The 27,368-nt window shown below is 41.5% G+C and overlaps 1 protein-coding gene across 4 annotated transcripts in view; it reads left to right on the top strand.

The window, feature by feature from the left end:
• Window positions 1-27,368, top strand: part of WASF3 (WASP family member 3) — a 124,126-nt gene that overhangs the window by 66,052 nt on the left and 30,706 nt on the right. For all 4 annotated transcript variants that reach the window (XM_045797070.2, XM_045797069.2, XM_087865227.1 and 1 more), the window contains one exon: window positions 15,933-16,075. In XM_045797070.2, coding sequence (XP_045653026.1) covers window positions 15,943-16,075 — 133 coding nt within the window. In that variant the 5' untranslated portion in view covers window positions 15,933-15,942. The remainder of the gene's footprint in view (window positions 1-15,932; window positions 16,076-27,368) is intronic.

The following is a 27,368-nucleotide window of genomic DNA, read 5'->3' as shown; positions in this document are numbered from 1 at the left end:
TGTCATACTGAATCATGCTCAGCAGAGATGTAGGTGGAATGCTTCCCTGGCCTGAGAAGTAGGATAGGACATGAATACCTGGCTTTCAAGAATGGTTAACCGAAAGCCAGCCACTTATAAAAACTCATGTGTATCAAAAATACAAAACAGAGTAAGATTAAGAAATCTAATGCTTATGCATACAGCAACAAGACAGCGTTGGGAGTTGGGGGACCAGACAAAACCACCTATTTAGTACAATAATAAGATATCTTCTATAAACGGAACTTTGGAAATGTAGATCAGCTTCTTCCATTCCTGGTTGGAGTTGACCACTCATGGCAGATGGGCAGGTGCCTGGTTTCGGTGTTGGGAGGGTAGCGGGAAGGAGCGGGAATTAGAAGCATGGTAGGAGAAGTCAAGGCTTACTTGGATACCAAGGCAGAGAGTTTGTGCCACCTTGGCTGCCTTTATATAATGACAAAACACAGAAATGAAGTAGCCTTGGCTTGTTGGCGTATTTACAAATGTGGCTTATGGGGGAACATTTACAAATGGGAATGTGGTGGGCAGAGCACCAGCCAAGTCAGAGATTGAGCTGCTTTTTTTTTTTAATGTTTCTTTTTTTTTTTTTTTTTTTGAAGATTTTATTTATTTGACAGAGAGAGAGACAGCCAGCGAGAGAGGGAACACAAACAGGGGGAGTGGGAGAGGAAGAAGCAGGCTCCCAGCGGAGGAGCCTGATGCGGGGCTCGATCCCAGAACGCCAGGATCATGCCCTGAGCCGAAGGCAGAGGCTTAACGACTGAGCCACCCAGGCACCCCAGAGATTGAGCTTCTGATGCCTCGTCGGTCCTTGGCAAATCTCCATAATGGGGGTGATTTGTGATCTCTTTGTCTTGATCTCTGACTATAAAATGAAGAAGTTAGTCTAAATCTCCCAGATTCCATTTATCTAAAAAAGTTTATTTTATTAAATAGCTGGTTTTGTCTGGCTGGTCAAAACAGGGAAGGAAAATAGTTCCTCCCAAAGCATCTTCAAGGTTCCTAGAGTAGTAATATGCATCAGGATGAATCTGAATGCACAACAAAGAAACAGAAAACAGATGTATGCTCAAATATAAAATATATTCTGTAGTGTCAGATAGCACGAGTATCTGGTTATATGGACAGCAGGGCCTTATAAAGGGACTTGGAAACAGAAGATGAATATATTTTTAAAACATTTCACATCTAATAAGAACTTAGTAATTTATTTAAATAAACAATCCAGACTAAAGAAGCATAAGAATCAATTTAGGTAAGTTCAGATAAGTAGAAATAAATGGTGGAAGGTTTCAGAACAGAAGCTTTTTTTTTTTTTTTTTTTGAGCACTCATCACCCTCCCCTATGATACCCAGGAGAGAAGAGTGGAGGAAAGAGGCCCAAGGATTGTTCTTAGTGATCGTTCTTTGCCAAGATCCCCACTCTGCTTCTCTATATTCTCACTTATGACAGATTGCTTTTTGTCACTTATACTGGCTTTGAGGTTTCTCCCCTCAGCAGAGAAACTGCAAGACAGGAGCCAATAGGGAAAACCTGGGTGGGGAGAAATCTCAACCTAGACATCTAATCTCTGCCTTTTCAGTTAGACCCACATATCAGCTTCCACCTGAAGTGTCTTTCGGTGCTTTTTTGTAGCCCACAAAAGGCAAATGATCACTTCTTATCTCAGAATGCCCTCCAAAAATAGGTACTGGACAGATTTCAGGTATATCACATTATTCTGCAGACATGAATCTGCTGTTTTTCCCTGGGATACTTGCTTAGTTATTGAGGCTGCTTAGCAGTTTTTAAAAGTAATGGAATGCTTCCCGTAAACCTTGAATAAGGACCTCCATTCTCCCATCTGCTCTGCTTAATGAGTTAGCAGCTCCCATGTGCCAGGTACGGTGCTGCAGGGTCTGTGATGCCATGTCGCCCTCCCCCACCCACCACTGAGTCTTTCTAATTAAATTTAATTTAATTTAATTTCCCAGGTATGAGAAATACCTACAATGTAGTACTTGTCACACTGGGTTGTAACTTAATTTATATGTCTGTGTCTCACTAAACAATTAATTCCTTGAGTTAAGGGATTATGTCTTTTTTTTAAAAGATTTTATTTATTTTTGTGAGAGAGAGAGAGAGAGAGAGAATGAGCAGGGGGAGAGGGAGAAGCAGAACTCCCCGCTGAGCAGGGAGCCCAATGCGGGACTTGATCCCAGGACCCTGGGATCATGACCTGAGCCAAAGGCAGATGCTTAACCGAGTGAACCACCCAGGCACCTATAAATGGATTGTGTCTTATTTTTGTCTACTCTAAAGAATAATAAAAATGCACCAAGTGTTTGGAGAGCCTATGACTCCAATATGGTAGTGTCTGAAAGGCAGTGGAATATCTAACTGTGAAAGGACAAAACAAAGCATATCAGAGCTGGAGGGAATGGAGGGAGCAAATCTGTTTTTCTTAAGAGGAAACTGAGGCCCACCTTGATTATGAAACTTGCACAGAATCATGTGGTGTTAGTGACAGAACTGGGACTACAAGCCAGGTCCCCCTGTTCCTAATCCAGCGTTATTTCACTGTACCTTTCTGTGTCTCATCATGTGGAAACATACAGACCTTGTTCTGAAGAGCAAAATGAAGTCATTTATCCCAGTGAAACGCTGTTGATTAAATCTCACCCAGTTTCCCCCCACCCTTCCCAGCTTTGATCTAAAGCTTAGCTAAAAGAGGAGGCGAGGCAGTGCAGCTCTAGAAGATAATGTAACTGGTTGGGAGTTGAGGAATCCTAGGCTCTTCCTTTGGCTGTGGGAATGTAATATCAGTGGCGAATATCTCCTGGGCAATGTCCGTAGGCAGGCAGTGTTCCACGAGACTGGGGTATGCAGACATGGCCCTTGCCCTTCAAAATAAAAAGGACCTGCTGGGAAGTATGGTGGGAAGTCGGAGCAAGGGCTTGTCAGCCCTGTGTCACTCAGTTCCGTATGAGTGTGGGGCCAGGGCCACTTCTGCTTGGGTCACTCTTGAGTATAAAACTCGCACGTAGAAGTCAACACATGTGCACACGTTTAGTTCCGTGTGTGTAATATAGTACGTATCGCGTGATTTAGTCCTGCCTTGCACGGCACTCTGCCTGGCACGTGGCAATCAGAGCAAAGGTTACCAGCGCATCAAGAATAGAAAAGGCAGAATCATTAACACTGTCAGGTTCTGCAGGCTGTGCATACTCTCAGAACTCACAGGATGGTCTTTATGCTGCAGAGTGGAGAAAGAAACCCATCCCCAAATCTATTCATTCGATTTTGTACACTCAATTTTCTCTATCAGTAATGTAGTTTAAAAATATGTCATAAAGATTTAATGCAGTTAATATAAGTTACTCTGCATCCAGTCTGCCCTTCTTACAATTGCAGTATATGCTGGGGAATGATCACAGTTGGGGAGTTCAGTTTAATTCATACTGCCCATTGCAGTATAGTCCATGCACGAAAGCGATGTATTATCCGTACTAATTATCCATACTAAGTGTTATTCCTTTCTTTTCCAAACTAGTTTGCTCACTCTGGGGTCTGTGCATGCAGGTACTTAGAGTACATTCAAATGTTCAATCCTCAAGAATATCAGTTTGCTTTCTTTTCCCTTCGTTAATATAGTTAGTCTTAATATAGTTAATATAGTTAGTCTTAGTTAATATAGTTTAAGTCTTAACAAAAGAGGAAGCTGATATGTTCATCTTGTTCTTACCATGATGGCAGAGAATTTCTCTTCCGGTTAAGATGTAAAAAGTTGCAAATGAGCATTGCTCCCATCAGTAAGAAAGAGAAGAAGCCATTGATCTATAAAGTAATAACTTTTCTTGAATTGTAAAAAGTAACAAGCCCTCCTGAAGAGAGCAGGGCACTTAAGCTAAGTTTTGTGTTCTTCAGAGCATGGGAGGAACAGGTGACCACCACTGAAGTGACTAAAATAAGTTCTTAAAGGTTGAATGTGAGTTAACACATTGTTTAGAATAACCAGGAGCCCAGATACCAGTGGGGGTTCACACTCACAAGCTCTTTTCTGTAGGCCTGTACCAAATGCTTGTAAGAAAGATGAGTGGCAAGCCTGGAGACTAGACAAGACCCCATTGGTGGTGCAGCCGTGTGGGAAATGATCGTACTGGGGGACTGGCAGGATGTAAGGTCTGTCATCCTGCCCCTTCCCTCCTTTGACGCAGAAGTTGTTGGGAGGGCAACAGATCCTCTAGCCCCCAGGACCCAGGTAAATATTACTGCTTCTGGAGGAAGGCTAGGAAACCCTTTTGTCCGCCCTTTGTAACCAGCAATGATCTGCTTCTGGGACCAAGCATAGTAGCAAAAGCAGGACAACCTCTTCGCCCCACAATCTTTCACTAATAGAAAACAGAGTTCTGCTTATGTTGCATGAGGAGCAGAAAACTCTAATGGCCAAGACAGGGACAGATACAAAGCAGAGGTTAGCTGCCATGGGAAAGAAAGGCACAGATGCTGAAGAGGCCTGCTCTGAGGTCCAGGTCCATAGGCCCTTCCTGAGATATAGGCTGGACCAGGAGAACCAAGAACTTTCCCTGCCCCTACCATGACCCTCACATCTAGAAGCAAAGCAACAGCAGTCCTCTGCTGGAAGGTGAGTGTGTGGAGAGGGACTCCTTTATGACACAGGTGTGAAGGGGCTGCCGGGTGGAGCAGGAACACTAAGAAAAATATGGCATTTCAACCACCAGGTACAAGGTAGGCAGCACCCCATCTCTGGGAGATTTTGATGCTCTGCTACATTAGGTAACAGGTTGATTCAAATCCTCTGTAGCAATAGCATGCTGGAAGACCACGCAAGCTCATTTCCAGGCGGAAATACTGTTTGCCTAAGTTGCTAGTGTTCTACAAATGATGTCCAGCATTGAGCAAAAAAATTATTCCACAAAAGGCAAGAAAAACAACCCATTGTCAGGAGATAACCCTATTAACAGGAACAGGCTCAGAGAAAACCCAGAAGTGAGAACTATCAGACTCTAAAATAACTGTGATTAATGTATTAAAGTATGTAGGAGAAAAGGTGGAGAATATACATGGACTTGTAGAAAATATCAACAGAGACGAAAACTATTTTTAAAAAGAGTTAAGTGGAAACTACTGGAAACAAAAACATGAGTTGGGTTTGTTAGCAAACTGGGCATAGCCGAGGAAAGAATCAGCTAATTGAAGCTTAAGTCAACAATATAAAATGAAATTATCGGATCACGTGGTATTTCTGTTTTTAACTTTTTGAGGAACCTCCATACTGTTTCCACAGTGGCTGTACCAGTTTGCATTCCCGCCAAGAGTGCACAGGTTCCTTTTTCTCCATCTCTTCGCCAACACTTGTCATTTGTTGTCTTTTTGATAATAGCCATGCTGAGGTAAGATCTCATTGTGGTTTTGATTTGCATTTCCCTGAGATGAATGATGTTGAGCATCTTCTCACGTGCCTGTTTTTAATCGGATTGTTTTCTTGGTGTTGAATTGTTTACCCAAAGAAAACAAAAATACTAATTTGAAAAAGTATGTGCACCCTATGTTTATTGCAGCATTATTTACAATAGCCAAGATATGGAAGCAGCCCAAGTGTCCATCAATAGATGAATGGATAAAGATGTTTTTATATTTATATATGTATATTTACATATATAATGTATAGATACATATCTTTATGCATATGTGTATGTAAATATATGGCTGTGTATATATACTGCTGTGAGGGTAGCACAAAACATCTAAGAACTATGGAACAATATCAGTAGTGTAATAGACATGTAATTGGGAATCCAAAAGGAAAAGAAAGTATTGTCCAGAAGAAATACTTGAAGAAACAGTTGCTGAGAATTATCCAGAATTAATGGAAGCAAAAAAACAATTAATGAAATACATACAGATCCAAGAATTTCAGAGAACCCCACTCAGGATAAAAAGAAATGGGAACCACTCCCCCAGTTCTATAAACACAAGAACCAAGCTGCCAAAATACCAAAGGTAAAGAGGAAAGTCTTTTTTTTTTTTTTAAAGATTTTATTTATTTATTTGACAGAGATAGAGACAGCCAGCAAGAGAGGGAACACAAGCAGGGGGAGTGGGAGAGGAAGAAGCAGGCTCATAGCAGAGGAGCCTGACGTGGGGCTCGATCCCATAACGCCAGGATCACGCCCTGAGCTGAAGGCAGATGCTTAACCGCTGTGCCACCCAGGCGCCCTGTAAAGAGGAAAGTCTTGAAGGCAGCCATAGGCAGAAGAAACATTACAAATGGAGGAACAAAGATAAGAGTAATACTGGAATAACATCTTTAAAGTACTAAAAGACAAAAAAAAAAAAAAAAGCCCAAATCTTGTCAATCCAAATTTCTGTACCCAGCAAAAAATATATTGTAAAAAATAAGGGGTGCCTGGCTGGCTGAGTCTTGATCTCAAGAGTAGTGAGTTCAAGCCCCGGTAAGTGTGGAGCCTACTTAAAAAAAATTTTTTTTTAAATAAGGGCCATTTAAAGACGTTTTCAGACCATCAGAGGCTGGGGGAGCTTATTGCCAGACCAGCACTGTAAGAGATGTTAAACGAAGTCTAAGTGCCAGATGGCAGTTTGGATCTACACAAAGAAATGAAGAGACCCTGAATTGGTGAAACATGATGGTGAACATAGCATATATTTTTTATTTTTAATTACTTTGTACAATAATTGTTCAAAGTAAAAATAACTGTGTTGTGGATTTATAACATAAGTAAAATGTATGAACCACAGGACACAGCGTTGGAGGAAGAAAACAAATACCTTCTTCCAGAGTTACCGTGTTCACACTATGTTGAAAGTAGACTGTGATATGTTAAACATATATTTTAAGACCTGGGGAAACCACTTTATAAAAAGTTAAAACAAAAGTGAATAAAAGCCAGTTATAGAGATAAGATGGCATAATACAAAATAATTATAAGAAAACAAAGAGGCCAAATGGGATGTATTGAATGCAAAGAGCAGATAGGATGTATAGAAAACCACTGGCAAGATGGAAAGTTTAAATTCTACCGTATCACCATTACATTGAATGTAAATTATCTGAACACACCAATTATAAGTCAGAAATTGTCAGATTGGATAAAAAGCAAGACTGAACTACATGCTATTTTAAACCTACTTTAAATATAAAGACACAGGTTAAAGTTGAAAGCAAGAAGTTATATTGCATAAACACTGACCAAAAGAAGATATGACTGAAGTAGACTTGGGACAGTGATTATGTCCAAGGGCAAATGGAACATCACATAATGACACTGGGGTTATTTCACCAAGAAGACTTAATAATCTTAAATGTGTGTATAGACTCAACAACAGACTTTCCAAATACGTAAACAAAAAATGATAGAACTCAAGGGAGAAATTGGCAGATCTAACAATTATTGTTGACAGCTCCAGCCCTCCTCACGATTCCTAGAACAAGTTTACTAAGAATCAGTTCAGAATATAGAAGATCACATCATCATCAGTCATCACAGCCAAATATGCATCTGTGTGGCATACCTGTGGAACTAAGACAAACCTTTTTTTAGGCCATAAGACAAATCTCAACAAATTTGGACAAATTAAGACAAAGCATGTCTTCTGAATACAATGAAATTAACCTGAAAATCAGTAACTGTAAGAGATCTGGAAAGATCCACAAGTTATTTGGATTCCTAAGATGACTGCTCATCCCAGATGGTCTGGTGTGGACAGGAATGGTTTGGAAAGGGACATTCAGAGAACTTCATACTGTTTTAAACATTCGTTGAATTGATTTTATGACTTTCTTAGAAAAAACATTGCAATTATTCATGCTATAGGAAATCGTGAACAGGTGTAGGTTAATTGTACAGTAAATAAAATTGGGGAAAATATTACATATCTTATTTTAGGAATGAATGTTATATTTTTGTTAAAATTAAAGTAATACCATAAGTATGTTACTTTTTTTTTTTTTTTTTTGCCCCACACACATTTTCATGTGAGCCTCTCAACAAGCTGTCAGGCAGGCAGGGAGGGTGTAATTAGCACACACAGGGACTCGGCATTAATTTGTTAAGGTAATACATAAATCGGAGTACGGTGTACGTTTATGTTCTATATTCAACGTTGCCTTCCCCGTTTTTACCCACTTGATCCAGGTCATCCTCTGCCCGTCACCAGTCCTTTTCAGTTTTTCACGAAACCTCGTCACCAGTTGATGTGTGTCACCGCGTATTGTTCAGAGTTTGAGGACCACACCGGGGCGGGTTAGAGAAACAGGGAAGCGTGATGCGTTACAGTGATGGTGGGAGAGGCAGAGCTCAGGCTGGGGGTTCTTTAGAGCGCCCTCACAAGTGACACATATGAAGTGAATGAGCTACTCGAGTTGCTGTGAACTCCTACAAGTGCTTGCTAAAGCCTGAGTTTGTGTGCAATGTATGTATTTTGTTTTTTTAGATTTTATATTTGAGAGAGAGAGCATGAGAGAGAGTGAGAGAACAAGCAGGGGAGGGGCCCAGGGAGAAGCAGGCTCCCTGCTGAGCTGTGGGGCTCCATCCCAGGACTCCGGGATCATGACCTGAGCCGAAGGCAGACACTTAACCAACTGAGCCACCCAGGCGTGCCCCCCCATCTATGTGTTTTTAATAATATTGCCATGCTGAAAAGAACACATTGGCAGTCCGTCCATGGGTGTTAGAAGCTGAGGGGATCGAGAGGGTGAAGGACACTGGAACAGGGGCTGCAGGCTAGGTTCTGATGATGCCCGGGATGGGGAAATGTGTCTTGGGCCAGCCTGAAGCAGCGAGCTGGAACCGAGTCCTCTGAATGAACGCTGGGATGCTCAGAGGGTTGTCAAATCCCTTAAAAATTGAATAGAAAAACTGCTCACCAACCTAGAGAAATGGCTTGCCATCTGCCTGGGGCTCCAGAAGTTAGTAAAAACCTTGAACTGTCAGTGAGAAATGAGAACCCCAGTCCTGTGCCAGGGTCTCAGTAGAAGTAAACACAAAATTGCCCTGTAGGGCAACTTTCCTGAAACGAGGTGCAGAGAACAAACCCCCACTGTGAGAAGTCAGTTAACAGTAATGGGTTAGCTACTCCAGGAAATCCGCGGGTGCAGCGTATACGGGCACACGTGCACTCACATGAATTAGCGCACTAAGTAAGGTGCGTAATTAGTTATCTGGATCCCAGAAGTGGGCAAGATGGGTGTCAGCTGGCCTCCACGCATGCTCCTCTCTGCCCCTTGTGTAAACACAGCCCTTTCTCCTGGTCGCAGTCTGCTTCATCTGCCTTTATGGGGGACTCCTCTTCAATTTCTGGGCCCTGGCCCAAAGAGTCCAGAGTAGTGTCCAGAGCCAGAACGTGCAGTTCACTGGGACCCTGACCATGCCCCTGCCAAGAATGAGCCCTTCTGGGAACACGGGCCCCTAGCCCTGCAGAGTCCGGAGGTGCAGGGATGGAAGCACAGAACCCCTCGGCATTGGTTACCCACTTGACATCTGGAGAGGGGTGTGTGCCCCTAGTGCAGGGCACCTGCTTACTGGTGGTGGGGAGGCCTCTACAGTGGTATGCAGACCACTTCCGGAGGGTCCTGGTGGGCAGGGGTGGGGAGTGTTTGGGTTCCGCATCATCATGGGCATCCACCAGAAGTCCCTGTTCCAGTTGTTAGGATCCCTGAAAGACACAGCCTCGACCTGCATAATAATGGAGCGCTTTGAGCATTCGAACATTCTGAGCTCCAGAGCTGTCCCGGTTAGGTCTGCAGTCCCATTACAGGTCATAATGAGGACCTGTTTACACCCACCAGGAAGGCTCGCAGGTTCCCGCACTTAGCTATTAACTGCTTGTTAACAGCTTTCGGTACCGCATTACCCTTATGCAGGCCACCAGCGCACACGAGCAGTAACTAGCCAACTCTGCTGTTTTTGCAGGTGTTCTTCCTTCTGTGTCTCCCAGGGGCCTGCATTATTATGCCCATCACGGCATTTCTCTCTACCAGGACAGTTTCCCGGTCACTTACAACGGAAATCTGTCACAAGTGCCCCACGGTCTTGTGGCAGTGCTCTCCGTGCCCGTCCTTCCAGGCGGCCTCCTCGTCGCCTGCAGAATGGTGTGTGCACGAGTCCCAAATCCCTGTCTTAGCACTTGTTCTCCCAGACCACTCTCAGAGTCACTTGTATTCGTCTGGGTCCTCGAGAGGTAGCCCTCAAGATGGAATCACACCTGTGAGGATTTGGTTAGGGGGATCTGCCTGTGTGGCAGGAAATAGAGGAAGCGAGAAAAGGCGGAAGAGCCACGAAAGTGTGATGCAGATGGGGTGGGGGTTGGGTGGAAGTGTCTTCTCCTCATTGGCCGTGCCATCTGAGGGAGATTGGGCAAAGCGCTGGGGTGTCCTTGTCTGTCTCTTGTCTTTGCCAGTTTGTCTGTTACTTCGTTCTAATCTTGTGCTGCTGACTAACCTTGCCGAGCTCCATTTCCTGTGGTGGAGGAGTTACCCATCCCTGCCGTTCCAGAGAGCAGCTGCTGAGCGGGGTGTGGGGGTCCCACTTCCGAATTCCCAGGGAAAGGCTCTGGCCTGTTTTCAGCCGCATCTGGAATCTAGTTCACGGTTATATGAACCAGGTTGTCTCTCTCTAAATTGAAACATTTCCCAGAAAAGTTGGACAGACTGCAGGTTTAATAGTTATACCTTACGTAACCTCTAATAATCCTTAAACATTTGACTGGTAATCTTTGACTGTTTTTCTTAGCCTATGGAATAACTTTGAAGAATGATTTGGATGGGTCATAGTTCTTCCAGTGAGGGAGTTGAGAGGCATACTTGTTGGTGACTAATTGGGTTAGTTCATTACATGTCTGCTTTTGTCATTGCAAAGCATTTCCAAGAGTAATGACTGACCCAACATTTTCTCCTTTACCTCTACCCTGCTGTTCAATTTATTCAAAACTGGATTAGTGTCAGATAAAATAAAGGCCATCTGGGGAAAAATACATGTGTTAGAGTACTTCGCACTGAATTGGAAAGCCATAAAAGTCATTGCTAGGTAATTAGAACTTTAAAAAGGAGCTACGAAACAATTTTTCTAAAATTGGGAAGAGAGTAGCATGGCCTCTTTCTGTTGTCATTTGTATTTAGACAAGTGTGGGAGTGCCAAGTAGATGCATAACGATCGTGAGAAATGAAAGCTTGGGTTAATTAGAGCTGAAATGCTGTAGTAACTGCAGATGAATACCCAAGGAGAAGGCCAGATAGAGACGTGTCTGTCTACGCATGTGGGTGTGCAACTGGCAGACGGTTTTTCAGAGCTCAGGCTGTGTTGGGGAACTGTAAAAGTCAGTGTGGAAAACACAGGACTTAAAGACTCAGTCCCGGAATTCAGAAAGCTTCAAGTGCACCCTGGGAGGAAGTCCTAGCCTGGTACCCGGCACATAGACTCCAGCAGGTCGCTCGGAATGGTCACACCGATGAACAGCTGCCGTGGTGCCTCGTGGGAATCCTTCCCAGACTTCCCTGTTGTTTTAAAATATACTGGTGATGGGTAGTAAGGAGGGCACGTATTGCGTGGTGCACTGGGTGTTATGAGCAACTAATGAATCATCGAACTTTGCATCAGAAACCAGGGATGTACTGGATGGTGACTAACATAATATAATAAAAAAACATTAAAAAAAAAAGGATGCCTAACCAACTGAAAAAAAATATATAGTACATTAACAGAAAAGGGGGCATATGGTGAGGCCAACAAATAGGGCGATGGCTGCTGGTGAAAAGATAAGTGTTCCAGATCCCAAGACGGGAGGTATGCCACTTCATGAGGGGGCTACTTGGAGAAGCACCAGGTTTGAGGGCTATCTGGAGACAGAGGGAGCGAGAGAGGGAGGTGGGGGCAAGAGCCTTTATTGTGGTTTCTGTGGGAAGGGATGGGTGAGGCAGAGCAAGCAGGTTTGGGATTGGCTGAATAATTACAGCAGCTTTGGGGCATAATATTGTCCCTAGTTCCCTGGTCCCTGGCACTGGGATGGTAAGGGCAGGCGGACAACGGCCTGGGGTGTGAGAGCCGAGAGAGGAGACGTAGGCTCTGGGTTGGTAGGCTTGCATAGGAAAGGTGAGCTCCTGCGTGAGTTTGCTCACTCTAGGAATTGGCTCATTCTGGGAGGAGCAGTCTGTCCAATCCAGGGACCTCCATCTGCCTCCAAGATGTCAAAGTATCCGAATACAGGTGTAAAAGACATGGTTAATACACCTCTACAGAGTGAAGCTTTTCTCTTTTGTGTCCTAATACGTCTTCAGCAAGCCTCTGGGTTAGCACCTTCAGTGGGACTGCCAGGTACCCCTGGGGCCTTCCGGTACCCACCATGTTAAGTCAGCAGTTCTCTGTGTGACCCAAGAGGGGCATGTCTGAAATATGAAACTGAAGGATTTGGCAGTGGTGGGCAGAGTATCAGAGCAGGGTATGAGCCCTTCTAACTGAGAACGTCAGGAAAGTCGTGTGTGCATTTTTGAGATTCCCGTGTGGCAAACAGCCTGTGCTAGCTCCCACCTGTGCCCTAGTGAATGACAGGGGTATCTGATGTTAGGGAACTACCCAGTCCAGGGGAAGAGGGGAGGAAGTTGAACTAGCTGTGGCCAGGTCTGGGACATGCTGGCAGGAACCTCTGTGTGATAGGTGTATCATTAAATCTGTATGCGTTTGAATAATTGTAGGTCCAAAGAAATGTGGGTGGTGAGCTGGGGAGGTGCTGTACTGGCAAGTTTTCTGGGCATGTCCAAGGCCTAAAAATAGGGGAAAAGAGTGCCATTTATCTGAATAAATATGAAATGAATGCAGAAGAGGGGATATTCTATGTGTAGCATTCAGCTCCTGAATCTTACATTTACCCCAAACCATTGTAAATCCCTCTTTTTTTTTTTTTTTTTAAAGATTTTACTTATTTATTCGACAGAGATAGAGACAGCCAGCGAGAGAGGGAACACAAGCAGGGGGAGTGGGAGAGGAAGAAGCAGGCTCATAGCAGAGGAGCCTGATATGGGGCTCGATCCCACAACGCCGGGATCACGCCCTGAGCCGAAGGCAGACGCTTAACCGCTGTGCCACCCAGGCGCCCCTGTAAATCCCTCTTTTGAGAAATTCTTTCAAAGTGAATTCATGCTTGGGCCAGTTTCACAAACCAGCATCACAGGCAGACTACCCGTGAGCTCTGATTCTTATAGAACATCCAGTTCAGTAGCTTACCTGCGCTGTCTCTAGAAGCATTTGCTGCTGGACTCCTCCCCCCGTGTCGCTCTGTGTTTCTTTGTGGGCATTATGGCTTTTGTTGCTCAGTTTTCTTCTCGATTTCATGGTGTGAGTCCCTGTTGATGAGTATTCAGTATTTTTCTTCCCATACTCTCTGCTTTTATTAAGTTTGTCAATGCTATTTTTTTCCTTGTGATGAAGTCTGGTTTTCTGATTCATTGCTATTGTGATTAGTTACCATCTTGTTGTTCTTAATGGGTTCCCCCAGAAAGTCCTGACAGCTCACAGTACATCTTATATTTTTGCCTTGAGACGTGGAGATCTAGGATTTACATATTTTAGCACTCCTTCCTTGAGTGTGTCCCTCTTCTTTCACATAATTTTTAGACAAATATTATTATCTATTTTCTGTGGTCCAGCCTTATCGTCAGCTAGTAAACTGTTCCTTTTTTTATTATAATAGGAATAATAATTAACATTATAACATGTACGATACCATAAAATGAATATGGTCAGTCACATTTTTTGAATGCTACTATAAGCCAGCTGTTCTGAATGATTTGTATGTGTTAATAACTCATTAGATTCTCACTCTAAGGTAGGTACTGCTGTAATCCCCATTTGACAGGTGGGGAAACAGAGGCACAGAGAGGGGAGTGAAGTGCTATAGGCAATGCACCTAAGTCAATGGGTGAAGTAGGATTTGAATCGGAAAATATGGTCAGTATGTTGAACTATCACCTTCATGGACATAAGATAGAAATAGCCAAACATTGGATAACTGAGCAGAGATTTTCCCACTTTTGCCGTCTGTTGATTTATTCTCCACATTACTACAAGACCCTTATTCACCCTTCAGATTTCAAGTCAGCAGTCATGCCCCGCATCCACCGGAGGCTGGCCGTGACTCTGCAGACAACTCAGCACCCCGCCCCCCAAAATGGTTTTTTGACCCCGAGTTCATGAATCTGTGTGTTTGGATCAATGTCTTGCTTCCTCATAGAATAGAGCTCCACTGGGGGAGGGACCTTGTCTGCTTTCACTCCCCACTGGGTCCTTGTCACCCCCCATACCGCTGGGTAGGGGGTAGGTGCTCGGTAAGTATTTATAGATCCATGAGCAAAGATTTTAAAGAAAGGGGGAAGAAAGGCAAACATTTATTACATGCTTACTACATTCCAGGTTCTTTAGATACAGTGTACCATTCAGTTATCGTACCAGCTGGAAATGAGTTTTACTCCAAGTAAGGGAAACCCAACTACGGTGGTTTAAGCAAATGGTATATTATTTGTCTCACATAACAAGAATTCCAGACTGGCATTTCAGGGCTGGTTTGACTGCTAACCGATGTCCTAGGCTTTTCTGTTTCCGTTCCTACAACTTGGGCAATATGATAATCTTGTCAAAATGACAGTAAATCCCAGTCATTGGATTTTTTTTACTGTTGTATGAGCAGTAGATTGGTTGCATAAACAGTAGGTTTGAAACTGTATATGCGTCCTTAAACAAAAAGTTGAGATTTTATGTTAATTTATAATGTACTTTTTGAGGAGAGAAGTGAAAAGAATTGCCAGGACATTGCCAGGAAGGCTGTCCTGAAGTGTCTGGTGATCTTTCACTGTCCATTCTTATTTATGTCTAAGGTACCAAAAGCTGATGGGAAATTGTGTGGGGAGGGATTATTAGCAGGTGTAGCTGTAGGATGACCTGGTTGGCATTTTCCATAGGGAGAATCCCTGGCTTAGTGTCCATGTTTGTAGATGTTTCCTTTTCCAACATTCTGGGAGGAATGTCGCAGTCTCTTGGGGTGGGGAGTGAAAAGCAGGCTGTCAGTGCTCTGGGAGCCAAGTGGAGAGGCGAGCTAGGGAATGAGGGTGGGGGGAGCAGCTCTGTCTTACATCCAGTCTAGTCTTTGACTTAATACTCTTGGCCTCAGTGCATTTCCTCCCCTAACCTTTAGCTATGTTTTGTGTCTCAAGTCCAAATTCTGGAATTCACCAGAAAGTAAGACAGCTGGGTGCAGTGGAGTGGGGGCAGCCCGGAAAGGGAGACAGAATTTGTGAATGGATTTTTAAAAGCCAGCCGTCCTGTTTTCATATTCCTTCTTGTAGATCCTTGTAGTATGTCTGGTTCATTGGCTTATCCCCCCCTAGGGATCCATCCTCCCCCCACCCGTTTCATGGACACATGGTTCTCCTGAGCCTTTGCTGGGGAGGGTGGGTGAGGTTCTGTGGTTCAGGCGGGCTCACTTCCCATCTTCCTCCATTTTAGCCTGGGTATGGCCTGTTCTGTGTCTTCATCTGGTTAGGCTTGTCCAGTTTTGGGCTGCTGTGTCCTTTCTGCCCCAGCACTTCTGGGCTTATGCCTTTTCTATCTCTTTTCATTTTACTAGAGAGGAAAGGAAGGTAAAAATGCATGTATTAGGTCATTCATACTTTACTGGAAATCTTGCTTACGTTATCTTTCTATAAAAGTAGGATTGTACTCTCTGTCTTTGAAATCGATAAAATTTACGTAAGTAATTCACCATCTGTTGTGTATTTAGTTGATTCACGTAGAAAGGGTAATGAAAATTCCTGGGAAGGAATCGGTTTTCAAGGGAATTAAAACTCTAACTTTTGGAAATGTGAATATGAGCGTTTTTAAAAAAATGTCTTTTTAATTTTCAGATTGTGAGCCATGCCTTTAGTGAAGAGGAACATCGAACCCCGGCACTTGTGCCGGGGAGCCCTGCCTGAAGGGATTACCAGTGAACTTGAATGTGTAACCAATAGTACTCTTGCTGCTATCATACGCCAGCTAAGCAGTCTAAGTAAGTCATCTCATTTCTAGAACACCTGTTTTCTGATTATCAGTAACATGTTGTTAACTTTACCATTAGCAAATTGATTTCAGTTTGGTAGTTAATTTTGTCCGAAGAAGAGACCACAACTTTGAAGCAAAGAGCCCTCTCCAGCTTGCCCGATTTTCCCAGTGTGAAATAAATTACTGGTCTCGTAATACCAACTTTATATGCTGAAGATGTAAAGTTAGAATTGACCAGCTTACAAATTATTAGATAAGACCAAATGTGTGGATTCAAAGTAGTGTCAATTTTAAAAAGCTTATTAAATGAGGATAAAGTGATTGATACTTTTAAAAAAAAATGTGAATTATTTTGTTAAGCTTGGGCAGGACTAATTTTTTTTTTAATGTGATAAATTGAAAGATTGTTAACACTTGTCACACGCCTGGCATAGAGTAGATGCTCAAATATTTGTTGATTAAATAATATTCCAAGCACATCAAAGATTAAAGCCAAAAAAAAACAGTGAGATTTGCTAATTTTAACATAAATGCAGGTACTAACTTCTGAATTGAGGTCAACAGCTAAGGTGATTATCCTATATAGACAGTACTATGTGTATATTACACATGTAGATCATATAAATTCACGAAAATACAAGTATAAGGAAGACGGGACTTTCTATTATTTTTAAAAAGATTTTATTTATTTATTTGAGAGAGAGAGAGAGTGAGAGAACGCAGGAGTGGGGTGAGGGTCAGAGGAAGAGGGAGAAGCACTGACTCCCTGCTGAGCAAGGAGCCTGATGCAGGGCTCAGTCCCAGGACCCTGAGATCATGACCTCAGCCAAAGGCAGATGCTTAACTGACTGAGCCACCCAGGCGCCCCAGGACTTTGTTATTTTAATTTCGAACATTAATGTGAAATACCCAAGAAATAGTTCATTTATTTTATCTTATTTTTTTAGGGGGATGGGGAGGGATAAAGGGAGAGAGAGAGAGAGAGAATCGTAGGCAGGCTCCACGCCCAGTGTGGAGCCCAACAGGGGCTCAGCCTCACAACCCTGAGATCATGACCTGAGTCAAAATCAAGAGTCGGAGGCTTAAGTGACTGAGCCACTCAGGTGCCCAGAAATAGTTCATTTCTAAAGACTCAGATATGCATGAATATGCATTTTTCTTCAAAGCTTTTTGAAGTTGGAATGTTTTCCCCCCTAACTTTTACATTTATGTCATGATCTTGTTTTCTCACTTTGTCCCCCTCCTTTTTGGTTTAGATGCATTTTGGGTGACAGGTTTTCACAGTTAAGTTTTTCAGAGTCTATGTTAATAACTAGAAAAACCTCCATGATTTCACATACCAGTAGCCTCAAGCACAGGAAAATGTTTGTTAAAAATGTTCAAGAGCTTTTATTTAAATTTTGAAGAAGGAACACTGTGGTTAAGTATTTTTCTGTAAAGGAATTGTACTGTGTTGTTGTATTTTTAATATATAATCATTAGCTGAGGCAAAAGCAATTTGGAAATTACTTAAAATGTGTTTTGAAATAGATTTCTTTTGGAATCCAAACTAATTACAATTGATTTTGGGTAGTGGTTGTTGATAAAATGTATAAATTGTATAACTGTAGGAAAATAGCTTGTAAATTATTGAAGGATAAAAATATTTCTGTTTGAATTCATGTTTTTCTTAAGAATGCCTTGGTCTCTTGTTTTTATGGCTGAAATGTCTATTGATGTGGAGTATAAGAGATGAAAACTAACATAAGTGGTTAAAGTTTTAATAGTCAAGCTATATCTCATGCTGTAATAATACTCAGCCTAGTTGTGTTGGTGGTGTTTATGGTGCTTGTGAGTAAAACCCCACACACAGTATTTTCTGTTCCATGTAGTCTGCTTGTGGTAGGCAGAATAATAATGGCTCCTCCAGAGATGTCCATATCTTAATCCTGGGAACTTGTGCGACATGATGGGGAAATGAATCTGCTAATGAGATCTTAAGAGAATGACGTGAACCTTGATTATCCAGTGTAATCCCAGGGTTCCTTTAAATGTGGACAAAGGAGGTGGAGGAACCCGTGTTGGATGATGTGATGTGAGACTCAACCAACCATTTCTGGCTTTGAAGGTGGAGGAAGAGACTACAAGCCAAGGAATGTAGGCCACTTCTGGAAAGTGGAAAAGGGCAAGGAAATGGATTCTCCCCTGGAGCCTCCAGGAGGAACACAGCCCTGCCAAAACCTGAGTTAGCCCAGTGGAATCCATTTCAGCCTTCTTCTTCTCTTCTTTTTTTTTTTTTTTAAGACTTTTATTTATTTATTTGACAGAGAGTGAGAGAGAGAGAGAGAGAAAGCACAAGCAGGGGGAGGGGCAGAGGAAAAGGGGGAAGCAGACTCCCCGCTGAGCAGGGAACCCGATGCGGGGCTTGATCCCAGGACCCTGAGATCATGACCTGAGCTGAAGGCAGGCGCTTAACTGACTGAGCCACCCCAGTGCCCTGCATTTCAGACTTCTAACCTCTAGAACTGTGAGATAATTAATGTGTGTTGTTTTAAGCCACTAAACTTTTGGTCATTTGACACAACAAGGAAAAGCAGCAAAAGGAAACTAATGTACCACCCAGCCTTGGTTTCATTGCATCCACCTGATCCACTCCTGCCTCATGAGCAGACCATGGATGGGCACTGGCCTCAAGGTCAGCCAGCCTTTGTTAGGCTGCCCCAGTGGGTCTCAACCCTGTCTCCATTAGAGGCACTGGGAGAGCTTTAAAACGAGATGCTAGGAATCCCTCCAGAGAGAATGATTGGAGTGCACTAGAGATGTGATCTGTAGAAATGGATACCGTGTATCTGGATTGAAAAGATGATCTGGGGCAGTCCTGTGCTTGCAGGAAGTTTGAAGTAAGAAACACAGCTTGCTAGTTTGTTATGGGACCTGCTGCTGAAATGTCACCCAGGACTGAAGAAGTGATGGTCACCTGCACGCTGAAGCTGGAGTTGTAGGCAGAGTGTAAGAGAAGGCAGAGGAAGTCAGCTGGTAAAGGAAGATAGAATGTGCAGATGGAGGCAGGAGCTGACGGTGAGAAAGAGCACGGGGTGCAGCAGGGTAGAGAGAGACCTGTTCTCTGGACCTGTGCAGGAGGGCTTTCCCTCCCGTTCAAGGAGCAGTGCTCGGGGATCCTCAGAGCAGACCTCCTTTCTTCCCCTTTCTTGTGCGATCCATGCCTGCAGCCTGGAGAGACTTACAGAAAGAGGAGTAGAGTGATACGGATGCCAATTGTAGGAAACTAATATACTTAACTACTTACTGGTGGTAGAATAGCACATTTCTGGTTATCAATGACTTATTCGTTAATGATTATACACCCCTATAGCCCTACATAACTTCTGGGGAATTTCTAGATTTTTGCTAGGTACCATGTTCCCATTATATTCAAATTAGACACTTGACTTTTTTTTTTTTTTAAGATTTTATTTATTTATTTATTTACAGAGAGAGAGACAGCAAGAGAGAGAACACAAGCAGGGGGAGTGGGAGAGGGAGAAGCAGGCTTCCCGCTGAGCAGGGAGCCTGACATGGGGCTCCATCCGAGGACCCTGGGATGATGACGTGAGCCGAAGGCAGATGCTTAACCAACTGAGCCACCCAGGCGCCCCCAGACACTTGGCTTTAAAGAGCGAGAAATTTTGTCAGCATTAGATTCTTACCAGGCTTTTCAGGGAATTGAAATCTTTTCAATGAGAAAATATTGATTATTATAATGAGTTTAAGAACAGTCATAAAAATGAAAGAGGAAATTTGTAACTTGAACAGCCTTATAGTTAAAGAAAAAGTATCAAAGCTTTCTTCAACAAAATAAAAAATTAATCTAGTAATTCTCAGATTTTTTTTCTTTGTATGTTCCTAACTTCTAATGGGATTGATCTGGGGGTAGTGGGAGTGAGACAGGGAAGCCATTTTTTAACAGTTTTGGTTAATAGTGTGTCATTTGGTTTTCTAGCTATGGAGTATTGATTTTTTTTCTTCAAATGACAGTTTAGTGTAGCAGTAACTTTTAAATCAGGAGTGCTTTTTCATCATTTTCCTTGATTAATAATCTGAGTGCTCTTGTTCCTATCAGCTAGTTGCTCAATTAAAATTACAGTATCTTGCAATCAAATTCCTACTGATATTATAATGTAATTTTAATATAATTTGTTTAAAAAAGGACATGGGGGGCATCTGGGTGGCTCAGTAGGTTAAATGCTGCCTCTTGGTTTCAGCTCAGGGCATGATATCAGGGTTGGGCTCCATGATCAGCAGGGAATCTGCTTGTGGATTCTCTCTCCCCCTTACCTTCTCCTCACTCACGCTCTCTATCTCTAAATAAATAAATAAACCTTAAAAAAAAAACAAAAAACGTGGGAACATAGGGCATTTGTGCCAAGGATGACGTAAGTCTTCTTTAATACCTCTAGGGTGTTTTTTACTACTTCTTTTCTCTTTGTTCTTGTGATAATAGTGGTCTTCCTCTCCCCGACCTCATGAATGCTCCCAAGATGTCACAAAGAAAAGGGTCAGACCTTTAGTACAACCCCCCTCACCCCCAAGGTTTTTGCTTATATTAGCTGGTATTAATGAGATAATTAGAACTTAACAGAGCACAGGAAAACACAAAGGAAAAAAATTACAAAATTTTCATTAATCAGAGAAGATAATTGGTAATGCTTTTTATATATCATTGTAAAAATGGTATCTTACTATATATGATTTTGTAGCTTATACTCAGTATATAGTAAGCACCTTTTTTGATTCTTCTAAGATACAATTTTTAATAGCTAGAGATTATTATATTGATATACCATAATTATTTGGCTGTTTTCGTACTGTTAACATATAAGTTGTTTCCTTGTTTGGGGGGTGGGGAACACTATTGTAAATTCCTGTGTAAACCAGTACATACATCCCTGGTTCTTTTTGGTATTTTTTAAAAAATTCTGAGACTATTGACTTTAAAAATGTCTTTCCTTTAAAAAATTATTGCAGGGGCACCTGGGTAGCTCCTTCAGTTAAGCGTCATTCTCTTGATTTCGGCTCAGGTCATGATCTCTCAGGGTCATCAGATCGAGCCCTGTGTCGGGCTCCAAGCTGGGCATGGAACCTGTAAGATTCTCTCCTCCTTCCCCTCTCCCCACTCGAGTGTGTGCGTGCTCTCTCTCTCAAATATTACCTTAAAAAAAATAAAAATGGTTACAAAATCTATTTTTGTTAATTTCCATGTTTTAGGTAATTGCATGAATAAGAAAGGAGGTCTGTTTTCTTCTCAAAGATTTTAATAAGTGGTTAATATTTTTAGTAATACTCCTTATGGTACATAGTGCTTCATATCAAACTAAATGCCAGATCAACATGAAGATACTACCTTAAGGGCTTGCTCACATTTGCTTTATCTAATCGGGTCTAAAATTTGGAGTCATATTAATTGATTATACCAAGTGCAGTTCTACTCAGAATAGAGATCTGAGTATTTTGAAGGCATGCACTGAATAGATTTCTAAGATGTTTGTAGCCAAATGGGATTTGTGAGAGGAAGGGGAGATATTCAAATGCAGTATGTGTAGGAAATAGATCACAAGTACATTTCCATGCAGTTTAAAGCTAGGGTTAAAAGGGGATGTTAAGAGAAAAAGTATTGCTCCATCTGGACAGAAGTAGATGGGAAGAAACAGCAAGAATTTTTAAAATTTTAATGCTTCGAAATAGAGATAAATGCTTGCATTTCTTGTGGACTAAAATAGAAAGCCAGTGAAGGGAGGTGAGTAATGTATACTTAGGACACTATAAGATAGAAGTTCTGTCAGCAAGCTGGAGACAAGTGTAAGAGCCCCCTCCCTCAAAAGGCAGAGTTATTGGGAATTCAGGCACCTTCCCGACCCATCGTTTGACCTGGAATATCAGAAATACTTCCTTGAGGGCATTATAAAAGTAATTATGTGAGTGAGGTTGTTTTTCATTTCTCCCTTTCCTAGATGGATCTCTACATAGCAGAGTTTAAATGTAGAATAATTCATAACAGCACAAGTTGGAGAGTCAGCCAAATCTGAATGTTTAGTCCTTCTCTGGTTTATTATCTCTTCTTCCTATTTCATGATATATAGGCTTATGTGATTTATAGATGTTTTTCTAATTGTTTTGATTTACACTGTTACTAAAGCAGACCATCTAAAAACTTTGAGGGAAGATTTTAAAGGTTCTTAATATTCTAAAACTTTACTATGTTCACTTCCATATTAGGAACACAATTGCTGTTATCAGCAGTCTAAAGTAGTATTCTTCTGTAAAGCACGCCCTTTTATAGGACAAAACATTTTCTACCTCAGTCTCTACTGTTCTTCTATATACGTTGTTCAGTGAAAAAATAAAACTATAAGACATGTGGAAAAGGAGAAAAATGTGACATAATTTTTATTTTTTTTAAGATTTATTTATTTTGAGAGAGAGCGCACGTGTGTAAACACACGTACACACACACATACTACCCAGCAGGGGGAGAGGCAGAGGGAGAGAATCTTAAGCAGACTCCCCACTGAGTTCAGAGCCTGACGTAGGGCTCAATCTCAGGACCCTGAGATCATGACCTGAGCCAAAATCAAGAAGTTGGACGCTCAACCCAGGAGCCCCAAAATGTGATGCATAATGGAGAAAAAAAGAAGTTGGTAGAAGCAGGACCCACAGATGACCCCAATTTTGGATTAGCAGATAAGGACTTTAAAATAGCTATGAAAAATATATTGAAAGGACTTCCATCCAGTCTGGCATTTAAGGAGCTTAAAAATCATTTCTGGTCATACAGCAAGAAAAAAACTGTGAACAAATTGAAAACCTAACAGCTTTTCTTAGATCTGTCAGAGAACCGAGGTCACAGTTCAGACCACTACCCCCAAATCTGGAAAGACTGGTGGATTACTGGGGGCTCAGTGAGAACAAGTTTGAGTGTTAAAAGCTCTAGGGGGTCCCTTCTTAGTGGGGACTCCCGCACTTCCGAGAGTTTTACCGTCAGGAGTCCTATCAGGTTCTCACAGTGAATATCAGATAAAAATCCCCTGTGCTTCCCTCAGAGGGAGGGGAAGAGTAACCATTTTGAAATACAGCCGTGGCATTTGTGTTTTCTTAGCGCCTGCCCTCAAAGGAAACTGTTTCAATGGAGCCTAAGGGAGCTGGGTTTTACCAGAGCCTAACCAACCCCTGGGGGGGAGGGAAATACCTACTCCAGCCCCTTCTTGCCCTCCTTTCTCATCTAAGGGGGAGGGGCGTGAGACCCAGGGACCTAGGCTCACTGGAAGACTGAGACCAGATCATAGGACTACTATCGATAGATGAAGGGCCAAGGAAGATATGGATATATGTGTATACAATGGGATATTATTCAGCGTTGAAAAAGAAGGAAATCCTGCCATTTGCAACATGGATGTACTTATGGGACTTTGTGATAAGTGAAATAAGCTATACAGAGAATATTATATGATCTCATTTATGTGTGGAATCTTTAAAAAATAATTTGGACACATAGAAACAAGAAGTTAGAATGGTTATTACGAGGTGAGGGAGGGAAAACAGGAAGATGCTGGTTAGAAGGTACAAGCCTTTAGTTACAGATGAATAAATTCTGGGAATCTAATGCACGACATGGTGACCATAATTAAAAATACTGTATTGTACATTTGAAATTTCCTAAAAGTATGTCTTAAGGGTTCACACACACACACACACGCAAAGTTTGTGAGGTGATGGTATGTAAATTAGCCCAATTATGGTAATCATTTCACAACATATATATATATATGATATATATATATATATATATATATCACATCCTATTTATATGTCAAATCATCGTTGTACACTTTAAATGTACACAATTTTATTTGTCGGTTAAACCTCAGTACAGCTGGAAAAGAAGGTCATAGGACTCTAGAACACTTTCCTTCCTGCCACACCTTCCCAGCACATCACTACAGGCCTTCATACCCCAGTTCCTTTTACCCAGTACAGCATGTCTGGCTTTCAACAAAAAAATTAAAAGGTGAAAAACACAGTTTGTGAAGAGACAGAGTAAGCCTCAGAACCAAAGTCAGATGTAGTAGGGATGTTGGAATTAGCAGACCAGGAATTTAAAATAGCTATGATGAATATGTCAAAGATGTGATGGAAAAAGTAGAAAACATTCAGAAATAGATGGGTCATATCAGCAAAGATATTGAAATTCTAAGAAAGCATTAAAAAACACATTGAAGGACAGAGTAAAAAAGGTGAATGGCATACATGAAGAAATAGGGAGTTTAACAGAGAAATGGAAACTAAAGAGAAAAAAAAAAAACTGAAAATGCCACTATCAGAAGTAAAGGAATTCACTTGGTGGCCCCAACTGAAGACTGTCGAAGCAGAAGTAGCTTGGAGACGAGCCAATAGAAATTATTCAAACTAATTTGCAAGAGAAAATGAGAAAGAAAAGAACAGAGAATCCAAAATGTGGGACAATATCAGAGGGTCTAATACCTAGGTAACTGGAGTCCCAGGAGAAGAGGATAGAGCAAGAATAAGGCTGAAGAAATAATGAGAAGGTTTGAGTATTGTTGATAGTTATCAACCAACAGGTTCGAGAAGCTCAGCAAATTTCAAGAAGTGTAAATTAAACAAAATCCCATTTAGTCACCTCATAGTAATATTACTAAAAGACCAAGGTAAAGAGAAAATGATAAGCAAGAGGGGAAAAGTACATATAGGGCGGGTACGGTGTTCAGCATGACCGCTGATTCTCATCAGAAATGAAACCCAAAATGAACTATGAATGAACTGAGTTGAATGGAAATGAAAGAGAAATATTTTTATTTTATTCAGACAAAATCTGAGAGAATTCAGTCTTCAGTAGACCTGCAGTGCCAAAAAATGCTAGAAAAATTCTTGAGGCTGAAGGAAAATGATACCAGATCTGCAAGAAGGAATAAAGATGAACAGAAAAAGTAAATATGGTAGTAAATATAAATGCTCATTAAAAATTATATATTTATATCTGTTTGTTTAGAAGTCTGCTGACTGTTCAAAATGTATCGTAGAGTTCATACCCTATGTGAAATTAAAATATATGGCAGGGAGAGCTGTAAGGATAGAAGGGGGGTAAATGGAACGATAGTGTTGTGTTGTACCTTGTTTTACGAAGTACTGTATTATTTGAAAGTACATCATGATGAATTAAGAATGCATATTTTAATTTCCAGTAACCTCTAGGATAACCCATAGAGGAGATAAAATGGAATCCTAAGATAATCATTTGATTTTCCCAGAAAAAGGCAGGAAAGGAAGAAGAAAGGAACAAAGAACAGAAAGGACAAATGGAAAAGCAGTACCCAGGTGATAGAATTAAACCCAGCCCTATCAGGAATTACATTAAATGGAAACATTTTGAACACCCACTTAAAATGTAAGGCAGAGCTTATCAGGTTAGGTAAAAAAGCACTAAAATACATGCATTTTTAAGGATGAAGGCACAGATTTAAAGAAAATAATGTAAAATAGATACCATGTAAACATAAAGCATAAGCAAGCTGATTGGCTGTATAAATGTCAAGTAAACGATAAAACGGAGATAAAGAAGGAGGTTCCATAGTGATGAGTCCATTTGTCAAGAACTCACAATTTAAAATTTTGATTTAAAAGAATATGAAATAAAAATGGAACCAAAAGGGAGAAATAGACCTTACAGAATCACAATTGTAGATTTTAACAAAAACCTCTCAGTGAATGATAAAAATAGACAAAAATCTATAAGAATATAAATGGTTTGATCAACAGTACTAACCAGTCTGATTTAATTGACCTTTATAGAACACTGAACTCCCAAATTATAGAATATACATTCTTTTAATGTTCACATGGAATGTTCACCAAGATGAACATAAGCTCAGCCATAAAATAATAACGTTTGAAAGATTGACATCATAAAGAGCATGATGATAATGAGACAGTAATTATAATAATCTTTTTAGATAATTCTGACATATTGGAAAATGAAGTAATATCTTTTAAAATAATCCTTGGGTCAAAGAAGAAATAAAAAAGGAAATTAGAAACTATTTCTAACGTGTGTGATAATGAACCAAGTATTTGTGGGATTTACTTAAAGAAGTGCTTAGAGGGAAATTTGTACCTTTAAATGCTTATGTGAGAAGAGAAGAGAGATTTAAAATCATGAGCACATTCCTCAGGTGAGCTCTCAATGTTGATCAGCAATCCTGCTGTAATTCCTTTGTTAATTAGTTTTCCTGCCCTAAGAGTGCCTATTTCGTATCTTTCTTTCCACCTCAAACTTCCTCTTCTGAGCTGATAACTTGCTTCTTATTTCATTGGGAAAATAAAAGCAGTCAGAGGAGAAACAGACATCCCCTTCTGCCAGATCAGTCCACTGATATGTTCTGTACCAGTGTGTCCCACTCACCCTCCTTTAAAATGGTGAGTGATGATGTTTCCATCAAAAACACTGGACCCCTCACATCCTCATGCTCACTCCAGGGCTATATTCACCCTCTCTCTCTTCTGCATCATCTCCCCCCCACACTCCGTCTACATCATGCCTACCAAATATTAATATATGCAGAAATCTCCTGACTTAAACCTCAGACCATCCTCTGCCTGTTTCCCCATTTCTTGCTCCCCTTCACAGCAAGATACCTTGAAAGAACATTCATACTCTCACTGCCTTAACCTCTTCATTTTCTCTCGTCCCCATTAAAGTTTTGTCCCATCCACTCTTAAGATTGTGCTTGTCAGCATTACCGGTGACTTCCCCATTGCCAAGTCCAGTGCTTAGTTGTGAGTCTGGGGAACATTTCTTTACCTGGCTGCTGGCCAGTACCCTCCGGTGTTTCTCCTCCCTCAAAAGCTATTCTTTATTAGTCTCCTTTGATGACCTTCCCAACCTCTGCATGTGGGAGTGCTCTGAGGCTTGGTCACTGACACTCTTCTCTTCCTGTTCCCATTCCCTAGGTGATTGAAACGCCATCTTTACGGTGATGACTTCCAAACGTATGTCTTCAGTCTTCATTTTCACCTCTCCCCGAGATTTCAAACTTGTGTATACAACTGCCTACAGGAGATCTGCACTCGGATTTCTGATAGGCACCTCACATTCTGCATGTCTAAAACTGAATTATTTCTTGCTCCTCTCTTCCCCTCTTCTTTGTTAGCACATGAGAACTCTACTCTTCCAGTTCTTGTTTGTGTCTTTTCTCTCTCTCATACCAGATATCTTCAAACTATGTACCAAATCTGTATACCTGCTGGCCCCT

The sequence above is a fragment of the Ursus americanus genome, chromosome 10 (genome assembly GCF_024610735.1).
Source record: "Ursus americanus isolate L20-20 chromosome 10, mUrsAme1.1.p, whole genome shotgun sequence".
Taxonomy (NCBI): domain Eukaryota; kingdom Metazoa; phylum Chordata; class Mammalia; order Carnivora; family Ursidae; genus Ursus; species Ursus americanus.
Note: the sequence above shows the minus strand (reverse complement) of the source record. Positions and strands in the feature narration are given on the sequence as shown.